The sequence below is a fragment of the Rhinolophus hipposideros genome, assembly GCF_964194185.1.
Source record: "Rhinolophus hipposideros genome assembly, chromosome: 8".
NCBI lineage: Eukaryota > Metazoa > Chordata > Mammalia > Chiroptera > Rhinolophidae > Rhinolophus > Rhinolophus hipposideros.
The window spans coordinates 3,809,100-3,825,802 of NC_138054.1; the positions used below are offsets into that span (position 1 = coordinate 3,809,100).

General features: G+C 37.7%; 1 protein-coding gene across 1 annotated transcript in view; it reads right to left on the reverse strand.

Annotated features, from left to right (window-relative positions):
* MYLK4 (myosin light chain kinase family member 4) overlaps positions 1-10,822 on the reverse strand; it is a 95,305-nt gene extending 84,483 nt beyond the window's left edge. Inside the window, exon 1 of the mRNA XM_081057466.1 lies at positions 10,515-10,822. Within this exon, the coding sequence (XP_080913592.1) occupies positions 10,515-10,655 (141 nt within the window). The 5' untranslated portion in view covers positions 10,656-10,822. The remainder of the gene's footprint in view (positions 1-10,514) is intronic.
* Between the last annotated feature and the right edge of the window lie 5,881 nt (positions 10,823-16,703).

Sequence of the window (16,703 nt, forward strand, 5' to 3'; positions counted from 1 at the left end):
ACCTGTTATCGCTTTTCCATATATATGCAATCTAAAGGGAAGACTTCAGATCTCTCTTCTCTCCATTGCTTTCTGCTTATCACCACTTTCTCGGGTATTTGTTATTGTCACTACATGGCGGGCAGAAAATGAGAAATGGAATTGAAACCACCAAAAGGCACAGGATGGAGACCTGGAAATAGCTTCCCGTGTCCAGGTGTCCATGAGCTGACGTGGGATAACCTTATTGCTAGGGATTTTGGATTAATTAACAAATCATCTAAAAAAATGTGTGTGGGAGGGCGGGGTGTATACATATTTGAAAATGTGGAATAAGCACATCAAAACTCTGTTATTGCTTTTGCTAATATTTTTAAATAACTTAATATATGAAAATACTAATTAATAAGGGTAAAAGTTGTATGCAGATATAGCAAAAAATTATGAAGGTGGAAATGTGTAAAATTGAAGTCTGGAAAACAATGATAGATAAATGTGCTTTTTACAACCATAATGTTTTAGGTAAGTGGATAAAGACATAGTTTAGCCAATTATATTTAGAAATTCCATTATCTAACATGTTATGCATTTTCTTATTTAGGAACACAAACTTGTTTTGCAATATTTATATTTTTTACTACGTTGTTTTAACTTTCAGAGAGAGAAAATAAGATATTTTTCTCATGGAACTACCCTATGATCCAGTAATTCCACTCCTGGCATCTACCCGGAGAAATCCAAAACTCCAATTCAAAAATCTGTATGCACTCCTATGTTTATTGCAGCACTTTACACAATAGCCAAGATATGGAAACAACCAAAATGCCCATCGGTAGATGACTGGATTAAGAAGCTGTGGTACATTTATACAATGGAGTATTACGCAGCCATAAAGAAGAAAGAAATCTTATCATTTGCAGCAACATGGATGGATCTAGAGAACATTATGTTAAGTGAAATAAGTCAGAAAGAGAAAGACAAGTACCATATGATCTCACTTATATATGGAATCTAAAGAAAAGACTATGTGAATGAACTAATCAGAGTCAGTTTTGGGGACGCAGAGAAAAAACCGAGAGTGGTTAGATGGGTGTGTGGGAGGGGGTTGGGGATAAGGGGAAAGGTGAAGGGATTTGGAAGCAGCTGGTAACCACAAGATGGCCTCAGGGTTTTTCTTTTGAAAATTAATTTGGGGAAGGTATTCTATAATGTTGTAAAGATTTTGTTGGGTATCCGATGGACATGCGTCCTATTTGGGAGACCACCTCAGGGATACTGTGGATACCTGATCATGGCATTGTACATCAGAAGCTAAACATTAATGAATGCCAACTATAATTTTATATATATAATGTGATGGTTCAGTGTGAGGTCGGAGGGATAGTGGATGGGGGGAGGGGGGTTCACAGTATGAGGGATATAAATGATGAACGTCTAAGTATTACCTTGTTTTGTACACCTGAAACTAATAAATAAATTAATTAATAAAAAAAAAAATAAATAAAAAAAAAATAAAATAAAAAAAAATAAAAAAAAAAAGATATTTTTCTCAAAATATCCCAACTAACACAGAACTATCAGAATTTTAATTATTCTGAGAACCTGAAATGGCACAAACATATTATGACTCATCTGTGTTTGTACAAAACACCCAAACCTGCCTAGGCAGGTATCTGTACCCAGTGTATTGAAAAGGCCTTTCAATTGTTTTATGTCCTGAATGGATATAGAGCACATTAATATCACAAATAGGATTCTCTGATGCCCCTATAAAGACTGTTCCTAAAACTGCTGTGCTTATAGAAATTTCTAAACTCACATTTCTAAATAATCATTAGCAATGGGGAAAAAGTAAGAGGTATGTTGCAGAATCTGATTTAACAGACATTTTCTTTACAGTTAAAAGTTTCAAAAAAAAATAAATGACGTCATAGAAATGGTGGTGTGAGGTAAGCCTCTTGAAATCTCCCCTAGAATTTACAACAAATTGAACAATTATAATTCCACAAAGGACTCCCTGCGCAGCAGACAGGCAAGATTAAGAGACTGAAATCATCTAAAGGAGGGTAAATTGAGCGAGCGGGGGAGGAGGAAAGTGGAAATTGTGGAGACACAGGCTGAGAGGGCTGGAGCTGGGAGCTCCCTGCATTTTGGGGCTACTGCAGCTGCAGGAGAGGGAAGAACTCGGACTGCTAGTACTCCGTTCATGGCCCACAGGGCTGAGGGAGCAGCATATAACACGGCTGAACACAACGCTCACGCCAGAGACCTCAGAGCAAAGACTTAGGGAAGAAGGCTGAAAACGGTGGTTTAAGCCCTCACTGCCGAGCAGAAAACAGAAGTCTTAGGCACTGAGACTAGCCGCCCCCTCCCTACCCTCCCAGAGCTCACCCCACCCCCACCTGCCCGGTGCTAGAAGCGTAGAAGCGGAACAGTAGCAGGGTCAGATCAAAAGAACAGAATATTTGCTGTTCTGAGAATTGTGGGCCGCAGACATAGATTCGCAGCCCAACTAGCTCCCGCAAAGGGGAGGGAGCTGTGGAAGCGGGACCGGCTGTGGTGGTGGTCGCCACCATTGCTCTGGGCCACCTCTCACAACTCACCAGCCCCACCTATCTGGGCGGATCCCTGCAGGAGTAAACAGAACTGCTGAAACATACGGGCTCTGAATCTGGTGCAGAAAGAGCTTTGGAACTTCAAAAGCTTTCCACATCCCCCAACAGAGGCTGTGTCCTGAAACCCAAGTGACGTGCTCACAGAGGAGAAGCCCACCTTCCAGGTAATACCCCACTGTGTGAGAAGCTGGAACAGTCAGAGAAAATATAACACTACAGGGTGAGAGAGAATTAAAGGCTGCACATGAAAAGAAAACAAAACATTCTACCAACACTTAGTAGAAAGCAAAGGAAAGACCTCTTCCTACCAACCTGTAGCAGAATCCACTCCTGTAAATGTCTAAGAAGAGAAATAATAAATCAGTAATTGCCATGAATAACCAAGGCAACAAGACAGCTCAGAGAGAAAATGAAAAGTCTCCAGAAAAGGATCTTAAAGACATGGAAATATGTGACTTAAATGACAGAGAATTCAAGATTGCAGTTCTTAAAAAACTCAACGAGATGCAAGAAAACACAGATAGGCAGTTTAATTAACTCAGAAACACAATCAAAAAACAAAATGAACATTTTACCAGAGATTAAAATTTTAAAAAAGAATGAAATAGAATTTCTGGAGATTAAGAACTCAGTAAAAGAAATGAAGAATGAAATAACCAGCTTAGGTAATAAAGTTGACCAGATGGAGCAAAGAATCAATGACATTGAAGATAGAAATCTAGAAATGACACAGACAGAAGAAAAGAGAGACTTGAGAGTTAAAAGAAATGAAAGAACTCTACAAGAAATTTCTGACTCTATAAGAAAGAGCAATGTAAGAATAATGTTCATGCTAGCAGGAGAAGAAAGGGAGAAGGGAACAGAGATATATTCAAACAAATAGTCATTGAGAACTTCCCAAACATTGGAAAGAACTGGATCCTCGACTCCAAGGAGCAAATAAAACACCTAATTACCTCAACCTCAAAAGGCCTTCTCCAAGGCACATTGTATTGAAGCTGTCAAAAATTAACAACAAAGAAAGAATTCTCAAGGCAGCCAGGGATAAGAAGACCTACAAAGGGATAAGGTAACCTACAAAGGAAAGCCCATTAGTTGATCATCAGATTTTTCAGCAGAAACTCTACAAGCCAGGGGAGAGTGGACACAAATATTCAAACTACTCAAAGAAAGAAATTAGGAGCCAGGAATAATATTTCCCGCAAAAATATCCTTTAGATATGAAGGAGAAATAAAGACCTTTCCAGACATACAGAAGCTGAGGGAATTTACTAATATACGACCTGCACTGCAAAAAATACTGAAGGAGGCTATTCAACCAGTACAACTAGGGATAATTAGTGACAAAAAATAAAACATAAAAGGGAAGAGAGTAAAGGTCTGAGGTGGCATAAGAGAATGGAGAAAATAAGCATGCTGAAGAACATGGAATACTTTAAATATGAGATTTTCTTTTATATAAATGCAATGGTAACCACTCAAAAAAAATCCTGAACTGAAATATATAACATAATAAAAGAATAAACACAGGGAAAAATCATAGAATACAACCACACTGAGATAATAGATAGCAACAAAAAGACAATGAAACAATAGAGACACAGTCCTACTGAAAACCAAAGACAAAAGGATAGAATATCCTCACATATCAATCATCACCCTAAATGTACATGGACAGAACTCACCAATAAAAAAGGTACAGAGTAGCAGATTGGATCAAAAAACTAAATCCAGCTATATGCTGCCTCCAAGAGACACATCTCAGCTATAAGGACAAATATAGACTCAAAGTGAAAGGGTGGAAATTGACACTCCGAGTAAATAGTATCCAGATAAAATCAAGTGTAGCCATACTGATATCAGATGAAACAGACTTCAAGATAAAAAAGGTAACAAGAGACAAAGAGGGACATCTCATAATGATAAAGGGGACTATACAACAAGAAGACATAACAGTCATCAATATTTATGCCCCCAGTGATGGAGCACTGAAATATACCAAGTAACTACTAACAGAACTAAAAGGAGAAATTGACCAAAACACAATTATTGGAGGGGACCTAAAAACATCATTGACAGCTATGACTAGATCATAGAAAATGATCCAAACAGAAAATAAATAAAGAAATACCAGTGCTAAATGACACATTAGATGAAAGGGACATAATTCACATTTATAGAGAACTTCATGCTAGACACATCAGACTATACATTCTTTTCTAGTGTATATGGAACATTCTCAAGAATAAACCATATGTTGGGACATAAAACTAAAATCAGCAAATTTAAGATTGAAATCATACCAAGCATATTCTCTGATCACAAAATTGGATATCAACTGCAGGAAATTGGATATCAACTGCAGGAAAACAGCAGGAAAAACTACAAATATGTGGAGATTAAACAACATACTAATAAAGAATGACTGGGTTAAGAAGAAATAAGAAGAGAAGTCAAAAGAAACAGAGAAACAAATTAGAATGAAAATACATCCTACCAAAATTTTTGGGATGCAGCGAAAGCAGTTTTTAGAGGGAAATTTATACCATTACAGGCCTATCTCAAGAAAAAATCCCAGATAAATAACCTCACGTTACACCTTGAAGAACTAGAAAAAGAAGAACAAATGAAACCCACAGTCAGCAAAGAGAAGGAAATAATAAAAATAAGAGCAGAACTAAATGAAATAAAGAACAAAAAACAATAGACAAAATTAATGCAACAAAGAGTTGGAACTTTGAAAAGATTAACAAAATTAAAAAACCCTTCACTAGATTCACTAAGATAAAAACAGAAAAGACACAAATAAACAAAATCAGAAATGAAAAAGGGTCAGTTATCATGGACACCACAGAAATACAAAGGATCATCCAAGAATACTATGAAGGACTATATGCCACCAAATTCAATAACCTAGAAGAAATGGACAAGTTCTTAAAAACATATAGCCTTCCTAGTCTGACTCACAAAGAATTGGAAAATCTAAACAGACGAATCACCAGTAAGGAAATTGAATCGCTCATCTGAAACCTTCCCTAAAGCAAAAGTCTGGGACCAGATGACTTCACTATTGAATTCTACCAAACCTTCAAAGGGGATCTAATACCTGTTCTACTCAAACTCTTCCTAAAAATTGAAGAAGAAACAATACTCCCTAACTCATTTTATGAGGCCAACATTACCCTGATAACAAAACCTGGTAAGGACAAACAAAAAAAGAAAATTACACACCAATATCTCTGATGAATACAGATGTAAAAATCCTAAACAAAATTCTAGTAAATCGAATGCAACAATACATTAAAAAGATTATACATTTCAAATATATGGTGATGGAAGGAGAACTGACTCTGGGTGGTGAACACACAATGGGATTTATAGATGATGTAATACAGAATTGTACACCTGAAATTATGTAATTTCATTAACAATTGTCACCCCAATAAATTAAAAAAAAAAAGATTATACATCATGACCAAGTGGGGTTCATCCCTGGGGCACTAGGATGGTTCAATATATGCAAATCAATCAATGTGATACATTACATAAACAAAATAAAGGAAAAAAGTCATATGATTATATCAATAGATGCAGAAAAAGCATTTGACAAGATACAACACACATTTATGAATAAAACACTTAATGAAATAGATATAGAAAAAAAATACTTTAACATAATAAAGGCCATATATGACAAACCTTCGGCTAATATCATAATTAACAGTGAAAAACTGAAGCCCTTCGCTGTACATTCAGGAACACGACAGGGCTGTCCCCTATCACCTCTGCTTTTCAACATAGTGTTGGAAGTCCTTGCAAGAGCAATCAGGCAAAAGAAAGAAAGAAAAGGCATCCGAATTGGGAATGAAGAACTCAAATTGTCACTTTTTGCAGATGACATGAGGATACATATAGAAAACACTAAGGACTCCACCAAAAAGCTATTAGAAATAATAAACGTGGGCCGGCCCGGTGACTCAGGCGGTTAGAGCTCCATGCTCCTAACTCCGAACGCTGTCGGTTGGATTCCCACATGGGCCAGTGGGCTCTCAACCACAAGGTTGCCACTTCAATTCCTCAACTCCCGCAAGGGATGGTGGGCAGCGCCCCCTGCAACTAAGATTGAACACTGCACCTTGAGCTCCCAGATGGCTCAGTTGGTTAGAGCGGGTCCTCTCAACCACAAGGTTGCCGGTTGGACTCCCACAAGGGATGGTGGGCTGCGCCCCCTGCAACTCGCAACTGCAACTGGACCTGGAGCTGAGCTGCACCCTCCACAACTAAGATTGAAAGGACAACAACTTGATTTAGAAAAAAGGCCTGGAAGTACACACTGTTCCCCAATAAAGTCCTGTTCCCCTTCCCCAATAAAATCTTTTAAAAAAAGAAATAATAAACGAATACAGTCAAGTTGCCGGCTACAAAATCAATGTAAAAAAGTCCATTGTGTTTCTATATACTAACAATGAAATCTCAGAAAAAGAAATTTAAAAAAATTCCTTTTGCAATTGCAACAAAAAGCATAAAATACCTAAGAATAAACTTAACCAAGGATGTGAAAGACTATATACTAAAAACTGTAAGACATTTTTAAAAGAAATTGAAAAAGACACACAAAAATGGAAAGACACTCCATGTTCATGGATTAGAAGAATCAACATAGTTAAAATGGCCATATTACCCAAAGCAACATACAGATTTAATGCCATTCCCATCAAAATACCAATGGCTTTTTTAAAAGAAATAGAACAAAAAATCATCAGATTTGTATGGAACCACAAAAGACCCCGAAGAGCCAAAGCAATCCTAAGAAAAAAGAACAATACTGGAGGTATCACACTCCCTGTCTTCAGCTTGTACTACAGGGCAACAATAATCAAAACAGTATGGTATTGGCAGAAAAACAGACATACAGACCGATGGAATAGAATTGAGAACCCAGAAATAAACCCGCATAAATATTTTTGACAAAGAAGCAAAAAACATACAATGGGGAGAAAAGACAGCCTCTTCAATAAATGGTGCTGGGAGACTTGGATAACCACATGCAAAAAAAATGAAACTAGACTGCTATCTGTCACCATGTACCAAAATTAACTCAAAATGGATCAAAAACCTAAACATAAGATCTGAAACAATAAACTGCATAGAAGAAAACATAGGTACTGAACTTATAGACCTTGGGTTCAAAGAGCCTTTTATGAGTTTGACTCCAAAGTCAAGGGAAATAAAAGCTAAAATAAATGAATGGAATTATATCAAACTAAAAAGCTTCTGCACAGCAGAAGAAAACATTGACAAAATAAAGATGCAACCAACAAATGGGATAAGATTTTTGCAAACTATGCCTCCGATAAAGGGCTAATATCCAAAATATATGAGGAAATCATATAACTCAACAATAGAAAAACAAACAATCCAATTAAAAAATGAGTAGAGGAACCTGAATAGACATTTCTCCAAAGAGGGTATAGGAATAGCCAATAGACATATGAAAGAATGCTCAACATCACTAATCATCAAAGAAATGCAAATAAACACCACAATGAGATATCACCTCACCCCAGTCAGAATGGCTTTCATCAACAAGACAAATAGTAACAAGTGTTGGAGAGGCTGTGGAGAAAAAGGAACCCTCATACACTGCTGGTGGGAATGCAGACTGGTGCAGCCGCTATGGAAGGCAGTGTGGAGGTTCCTCAAAAAATTACGAATAGAATTACCATATAACTCAGCAATCCCTCTCCTGAATATCTACCAAAAAAAATCTGAAAACATTTATCCATAAAGACATATGTGCTCCAATATTCATTTCAGCGTTATTTATTGTGGCCAAGACATGGAAACAACCAGTGTCCTTTGATAGATGAATGGATAAAGAAGTTGTGTTATCTATACACAATGGAATACTATTCTGCCATAAGAAAAGATGAAATGGTACCATTTGCGACAGCATGGATGGATCTTGAGATTATCATGTTAAGCGAAATAAGTCAGACAGAAAAAGTCGAGAACCATATGATTTCACTGATATGTGGTACGTAAAACTGAAAACAACAAAAGAACAAGACAAACAAATGAAGAAACAAAAACTCATACACACAGACAATAATAGTTTAGTAGTTACCAGAGGGTAAGGGGGGAGAGGGGTGGTGGATGAGGGTAAAGGAGATCCAATATGTGATGATGAAAAGAGAACAGACTCTGGGTGGTGAACAGATGATGTATTACAGAATTGTACACCTGAAATCTATGTAACTTTACTAATAATTGTCACCCCAATAAACTTTAATCTAAAAAAAAAGTTGCAAAAGCTTTTAAGAATATACATCAACATCACTTTATGAACATCACTGTGTTCAAGCGTTTAAGAATATACATCAACAACACTCCTAATTAGCTCATGTATCTTGTTGACCTTTTCATTGGGAAATATGATGAGAGCTATATTCTCATAGCTTGGGTGAATAACTGATTCTTTTCCATTGGGAAGACTAAAACCCACCTAGTACTTCCCATAGGAGATACATTAAACAGCCAAAAAGGATGAATGCTTGGGCCACAGCAACCAAGTCTGAAAATGCAGGCCTAACTGTGATATTAAGTCAAAGCTAAAAAGACTTATAATGTTTTATGATGTCTTATTGAAAAAAAAAAGTCTGTTCCTGTCTATCCGTCATTCTCCCGTCTCCTTTACCTTGTCCTCAAGCAAGATAGATCAGATGATAAATCATTCCAAGCTTGGCAATTCCTCTAAAAGTGAACTTAATGGTCCCGGAAATACTGTGTCAGGGTCCCCTGGAAAGGCTCAGAGCCATGAGGAAAGCTTGACTCCCAGAGCTCTCAGTCCTCTAAACATCACCAAGATGCTGAGTTGGTGGTTTCTTATTTAATAAGATAAAAATAAGGCATCTATATACAGGCATAGAGATATATTGCCCAACTCCCACAGAGAAAAAATTTTTAACTCTACATCATACATTTTCAATGAGGGTGACATCACCTCCAAGGGGTGATTTTTAGGAGTGAAAAAAAAGCTTACCTTTTTATGTCGAAAGCACAGATAAACCTTTAATACATAAACAGATACACAGTCCAACTATGGTATTAAGATTTTATAGGAGGAGTTCAATTAGGAGAAAAAGCCAAAATTCTCTGGAAGTAGCATAGATGATAATGGAAAAAGGTTGAGGAACTCCACTGTAAATCCACCTGCTATAGGAGCAGTGATTCAGACTGTTTTCTGTAGCATTTTCTAAACTGTCTTAAACTGTTTTGAAAATAATTTATTCTATGTTAATTGATAAAAGAATTAAATATGTGGAAGGAGCTGTTTTCCCAGATCCAAATACCCTCTCTTGGAAAATGCTAAAATCCTTAGAATCTGAATCATTTTTCTTCTTTCAGAATCCTACTATTTTCCTGGCTGAATTCCATTCCTGGAATAGCTTTGGTATCCAGTGAAAGGCATTATCAGGCAACAGTTCAAAGGAAAGAGCATAGGCGGTTTTCTCAGCAGAGGTCATCACTCTTCAGATACTATTTTTGCCATAGACTTCTTAATAAGGGGAAAGGAAGTTTTGCTTTTGTATTATTTTATTTTCCTAATTAAATCATATGAGAAGGAGAATGAAGAGATGTTGACATTATTTTTAGCTCTCACAAACATAGATCGCCAACTTTAATATGCATCAGGGATGGCTGCTTAGAGGTTCCCCAGAGATGGTGCAAGTGTTTGAAATGTTGAAACGTGCCACATGTCTCTATTATTATCCCAATACCTGCTAAGACGGTAGTTTTGGGCAAGGATCAAGATGGGGCATGGCATCCCATCTCCTTTGGCAAGCACCACTCCCTGGCTGGAAACATTCAAATAAAACAGTACAATGAATCTGTTTTAGTTAAAAGTGGTGTTACTACCTGTGTGTCCTCAAGAGCAGGAGCCTGTCTGTGACCTCCCCGTGTCATCACGGACCGGAACACACGCCAGAGAACGGAAGACGAGATGAGGCACACACTGCCTACAATCCAGATGTCTTTCCTTCTAAGTGACAAGTCCATTCTCTGGGAGCAGCGATAGAAATCGCTTTGCTCACACGCTCCTTCCCTCTCCCGACCCACCACAAGCACGTTTGCAGGCCTGCGCCTGTTAACGTGCTCTGCTCTGAGGAGCAGGCGGGGCAGGATCGCAGAGGGTTCTTGCCGGGTCCTGCAACAGATGCTTCCAGTTACCCGATCCACAGAGAATCTGCCTCTTTAAAAGGAAAAATATGATGGTCTGTGACAGATCTGAAACAGGTGCAGGGTCAGAAAGAGACCTGCTGGCGACAATTAACACCAACGCGAACGCGAATGCACTTGTCCCTGGTTCAAGGACGATTAGCACAGCAGAAACTGGCATCTGCCTGCATAGCTGGGCCACCACAGGCAGCTTTCTCCTGCCCCAAGGGGTGAGGCACAAAGAGGTGGGGGTGGGGAAATGTAACTTTAAAAATCACAAAACCCCCACCCTCAACTGTGTTATTTTGAGATGTAAGTTATAATCTTTATGAACATCACTGTGGTACAATTTCATAGCAGTTAGTCAGGAAATGCCACCTGCTATTAAACACACCAACTGCAATCAAAATAGGGAGATCCAGGCTTTGCTCCAACCCACTCTGTCCTATTCATATCCTGTTAACAAATATTTTGTTTTGTTTGATCTTCAGAGCATTTGTACCAGGGATTTAAACATCCCAGGGGCTGCGAGGTCCCACTTCTGTTAGGGTCATCCATATTTTCTACCCCTACTGCTCCGCCCCACTCCCCTCGGTAGGACCATGCCTTTGGATGCAGGATAGGTAACTTGGGGTGTATAGGAAGGTGGGGAAAACCAAAGGACAAGGAGGTGAGCATAAATAATGTTGGGAATAAAATGTAGAGATATGTGTAGCAAATGGGCAAGGCAGAGGAAAGCAGACACAAGCAAATGGGAGAATGGAACCCCGGTTGCCTCAGAAAATTACCTGGCTCTTTTGTCTTTCATTAAGCAAACAGAGTGTGTGTGTGTGTTTGTATTAAACAGTAAATTAGAGCTGAGGGAAATGCAGAATGGGGGCTATTCATATAGGAAATAGAGAACTCACAAAACAAGCCCTGGATTTGATTGTATAAAAGTAATACTAATTATAGTTATGAAAGCTATTATTTATGAATTCATGTTATATACACAGTAGCTATTAAGTTCATCATTCATATGTAGCAGATTAATTTCTTGTAGGTTTTGTTTGATTTCAACAGCATATTATGTAGGTTTAAATCTAGTTTATTATGGCATATCTGCTAAAAGCTTTTAAAGTTCTACACTATTTAGGTGATTTTGAACACCCTTTAAAAATAATAGAATGTGAAAAGTAACTAGAAAACAGGATAAAAAGTAAAGTAGAAAAATGAAATGAATAGAACATGCTAGAAAAGTAGAATGTGTGGTATTTAATAAATTCGACAGAAGATAAAATAAAGGGAAAGATAGAAGATAGTCAAAAATTAATCCCTGAGAGGAAAAATAAACGAAATAGAAAAACCTGGTTAAGAACAGGAAAAAAACTTTTTCAGCTTTACCAAACCACGTTAACAAATATAAGTTGTTAAATTTATAGATAATTTTCGCTGTTGGGACTGGAGAGCAAAGACTTTTCTAGAAAGAATTTCATTTCAAGTCTTCAAAATAAAGCTTCCATATCACTAATTGTCTGAAAGTCAGAGTAAATTCTTTTTAGTGCACCACAGTGAAGGTTTCTACTATAATTAACAGTGCTAATCTTCTCAAAGAGAGAAGGGATAAAAGAGAAAGGTGAATAAGTGGAGAAAATTATGGTAAGCATTTTTTTTTTTTTAAATAATCCCTGGAGAGAAAAGAGTGGTATTTACTGTGGTCCCAGCCGAAGACGGAGACGTGTCAGTCTAGCTCCATCTACATTCCTGAAGATATTTGAGCTGCTGGAATGCCCTTCTCCACCCCTCCACTGCCAGGCCTGCTGGCTACCCCGGTACTCCCTCACTGGGCACATAAGAGCCTGCAGCACGGGGGCCTTGGCAACCTCAGAAAGGAGAAGAGCTCTGTGCCTCCCACTTGTGTGTCCATCTGTCCTTCACAAGGCAAGAGAGAGACAGGAAAATTTATTGCCGACATCTCTGGGCCCTTCGCCATTTACAAAGAAAAAACTGAATGGGGCATATGGAGCTATTAGTCCTTCCTTCCCAGCTTCTGCATAGCGTCAGCCGACAGTAAGGAGGCCCAGGTTACACAAAGGATATCAGACTAACTGCGAAGGATGTTCTTCCAGGGTTTCTGAGGAATGACATTCTCAGTCTGTCCCTCAAAAATACCCTCAAATATTTAACTACCAAATCTTTGATTTCTTATATTCTGAAGCAGTTCATCACAAAAACAATTCTTCCAAAAAATGTTTATGTTCCAGCTTAGCACCATTTCACTCTTCAAAGATATTGCTTACTTATAAAAATTATATCACAGTTGGGGTCAAAGAGATGTCACTAATTTAAAGTAAAATGGCCCTACACAAAGATACCTTATAGAACCCTTAGTTTTCTATACTCTGAGTCTCAACTCAAAAACTAGGCTTTGAAAATGTACTTTAAGTAAATAGAAGTTGTACCATGTCTCCATGTAAACAATGTTTATTTCCTGTTTATTTCTACAGGCAACTATGTACTGACAAACTATGTATTGCCAAGTGAATGTATCGCCAAATGTAAACCCTAATACACCCATAATGGACTGTACAGGAGCTGTGAGGAGTTACAAAGAAGGCATGACTCCCACCCTTAGAGTCTCCCTGACTAGTAGACAACAAAAATGAAAATGCCTAAAAACCACTGAGGTCCATGTAAAAGCTCCAAAGTATCAACTTACTTTTAAGGGGCACGAATAGAGAGGGAGCTTAACATTTGCATTACTGACTTGAGCAAAACAAAGGAAATGAAACCCTGAGCCTATTAGAAGGAGCAGTAAAAGATGTAGCCCTTCAGAATGTTATATATTCATTTTCCTGGAAAATGCCTGCTATTTTAACTTTCACTGTATCTCTTGAAGCAACAATGTATGATGATGATGAGTGTGTTAATATCTTTAAAAAAAAATTAGATCATAGAATCTGGAGAAAAATAGTACTTTAAAAATAATCAAATTCATAAAAACTAAACAGATAGTTGGTTATTGCAAAGTTACACAAGAAGAATATTTTGTCTTCTCTCTCCTACAAAAATTAATGAACAGGAGAAGAAATCTTTCTGTTTATGTGTTTGCATTATAAACAGCCCTAATAAGGAAGCCCTTCATACCTGACTAAAATTTTGCCTGTGGAAATTTCTCTTTGGTGTATACTGAACAAGATATTAACTCTTAGGGATAGTGGAGGTCTCCAAAAACCTAAGTTACAACCTAGCTCATTTCATCTCTGCAGTACATTTTATCATTTCTTATTCATTTACAATAAAAAGACTCCTCTGCCCTTCATACCCTAATAGCTCTATTTCATCGTCTGTTGCTGTCAGAAATGCCCTTCCTGTCTGAATAGTGTTTTGCAGAACAGTAGCTGGACAAAGAAAGGTGTTTCCCAAACCAGCCGAGTAAGAATCAGTTGCCCTGATTATTAAAAACAATGACTCCCAGCCCTGAACCAGAATGCAGAATTCACTTAAATAGATCTGTTCCTCCCACAAACATTTTTGGAGCCTATTAGTGCCGGTTACCGAGAAAGCAACTAAGAATCAAGGACTAGCGATTGAGGTCCTGACCTTGAGGAGTGATACTAGACAGGTGACCAACACATTCAAAATAATTGCATGTGCTAGAATACAGGCGGAGGCAAAATGTTGAGAGGCCATTCTAGGCCAGGAACTGCTCTTCTATGGATCAATCAGTGGGAATTGACCAAGCTGAGGTAGAGGAGGGGATGGCTGCTGGCTGACATTTCAGTGCTTCCCATGGTGACAGATAACTGTGCTGAGTGCTTTTGATAGATCATCACACTTAATTTTCACAACAGCTATCATCCCATTATCCAGGTGAGGCAGCCCCGTGGTTAAGTTTAGTAACTTGCCAAAGATCAAGCTGCCACAGTCGGGCTCAGGCCCTTGTTCTGCACGGATGAGGACACAGGCTCACCGTCCGCCTGGCCCGGCTGGCTTAGCCCTGTCTCTGACCATCACAGTCAACAGTCCTGCCACCGACCCTGTGAAGAGCACAGGTCTTGAGGAAATTTGAAACCTCTTCTACGGAACAATTGTACCTCTCTCAGTGCTTCTCAGAATTTCATGCCCAAATCCATCCTTTTAAATGATCCTTCTTAAGAAATGGTGTTTCCATAAATTCACTTTTGTTAACTTTGAAGCCACTAACCACAATGTGGAGTAACCTGCAGGTAGAGGTACATATTCAAAGGCCTTCTAATTACTTACCAAACTCAACTATATCGTTTACAATGCACAATCCTCAGGGAAACAAAATTAAAGTTTGTCTGTTCATCAGCACTCCTTAATCATACACACATGTGACAAAATAGAATTTGAGAAGGATCTAATAAATGGCTACCTTTTATGTGTGTTAGAAACGATAAGGTAGAATTAAGTAATACTTTTCAGTAGACTAAATTAGCACATAATTACCTCATTCTTTCCAGATTTTGAATCCTGTTTGCTAGAACTTTCTTCCAGAAAACATTTCACTTTCTCAATCTCTTCCATGCACTGAAAAAAGGCCATTTTCTCCAGATGTTTACTGTTGTAACACGTGTTGATTTCTTCCAGCCTCTTCACTTTTAACATCTTGGTAGTGAGTCCCATCAAGTTACTATCTGAAGTGTAGTTCTCATCTCCCTCTGTCCCTGATTTGTAAGTCAAGAGGCAATCATGACTTTTGAGTTCGCCTTCCTCTTGACTATAAAGAAAGGAAACAAAGTTCTCATCACTTACTCACATATTTGACTTTTTGGGAATTTTGTCCCAAAATTGAATTTTTTTGAGACAAAAAAATTTGTCTCAAATTTTTTTGACAAATTTGTCAAAAATTTGAATTTTGAAGTCTGTTCTAATTTAAACTGGAGACAGGAACCAAAAATAGGAAGAGAAATGCTAATATTAATTAGCGATGGGATGAAAGTGCCAGTTTAAATATAGAATATAAAGTTTCTTTGGATTTAATTGGGATTGCAAGTTTTGTTCCTCCTATCCCCAGAAGGAAGGGTGTCCTGTATAACGGGTCTCTCATGTTTCCCCTGGGAATTTTGCTCCTCTCTGAGGAGTGGTCTCCACCAAACTAGTCATTTCCAGAGCACTTCTCTCCCTACACCTTAAAATGTTTGGTATTTATTTTTAAAAAAAAATTGTTTCCTTACGGTCGTCCTATATAACTAAGATATCCAGGTACCTTTCTTTTCTTCTTCATTAACAGCCCAGTACCAAAGAGTTCAAATCCTTGTGCTTTCCTTGAAATACTTTCCTTACAAATTAGGTAATACAGGTAATGCTGCTCTAATACTAGAGAGCTACATGCAGTATATATGTATCTAGACATCACTTGATTATAAAGGAGGGGGATTTGAATTTGTGGCCGGTTCCCACCACCAACTTCTGAGGCCCCCTGCTGGAGATTTTCTGAAAATTGCTTCTTCCAGCTTTTTCTCAATTTAAAATCATCCGTAATTATCTCCACAAAACTTCATCTTTCATTTTCTCAATTCATATAGTAAAATAATTTGAGTTCCAAATTATTTAAAATCCAATGCTCTATAAAATCCACTTAGTCACATAGGATCTTACATTCAAACACACTAAAATGTAAATAGTATCAACCAGAGCTCTCTCAGATACATTATAGGCCATTATTAGCATTCTTTCAAATTGCCCTGAAAAATAAAATCATTATTAAAATAAAGAGAGAAATGCATACTGTTTCTAAGGCAAACTGTTACTAAAATATAACATGTAATTGCAGATGGTACTCAACTTGGATCAGAAAGCTACAAAAAAATTAACATTAAAACAAAAGCTTAAGTCCAAGGTATGATTTTTAAAGAAAAATTAAATGTTAAGCTCTACCTGGAG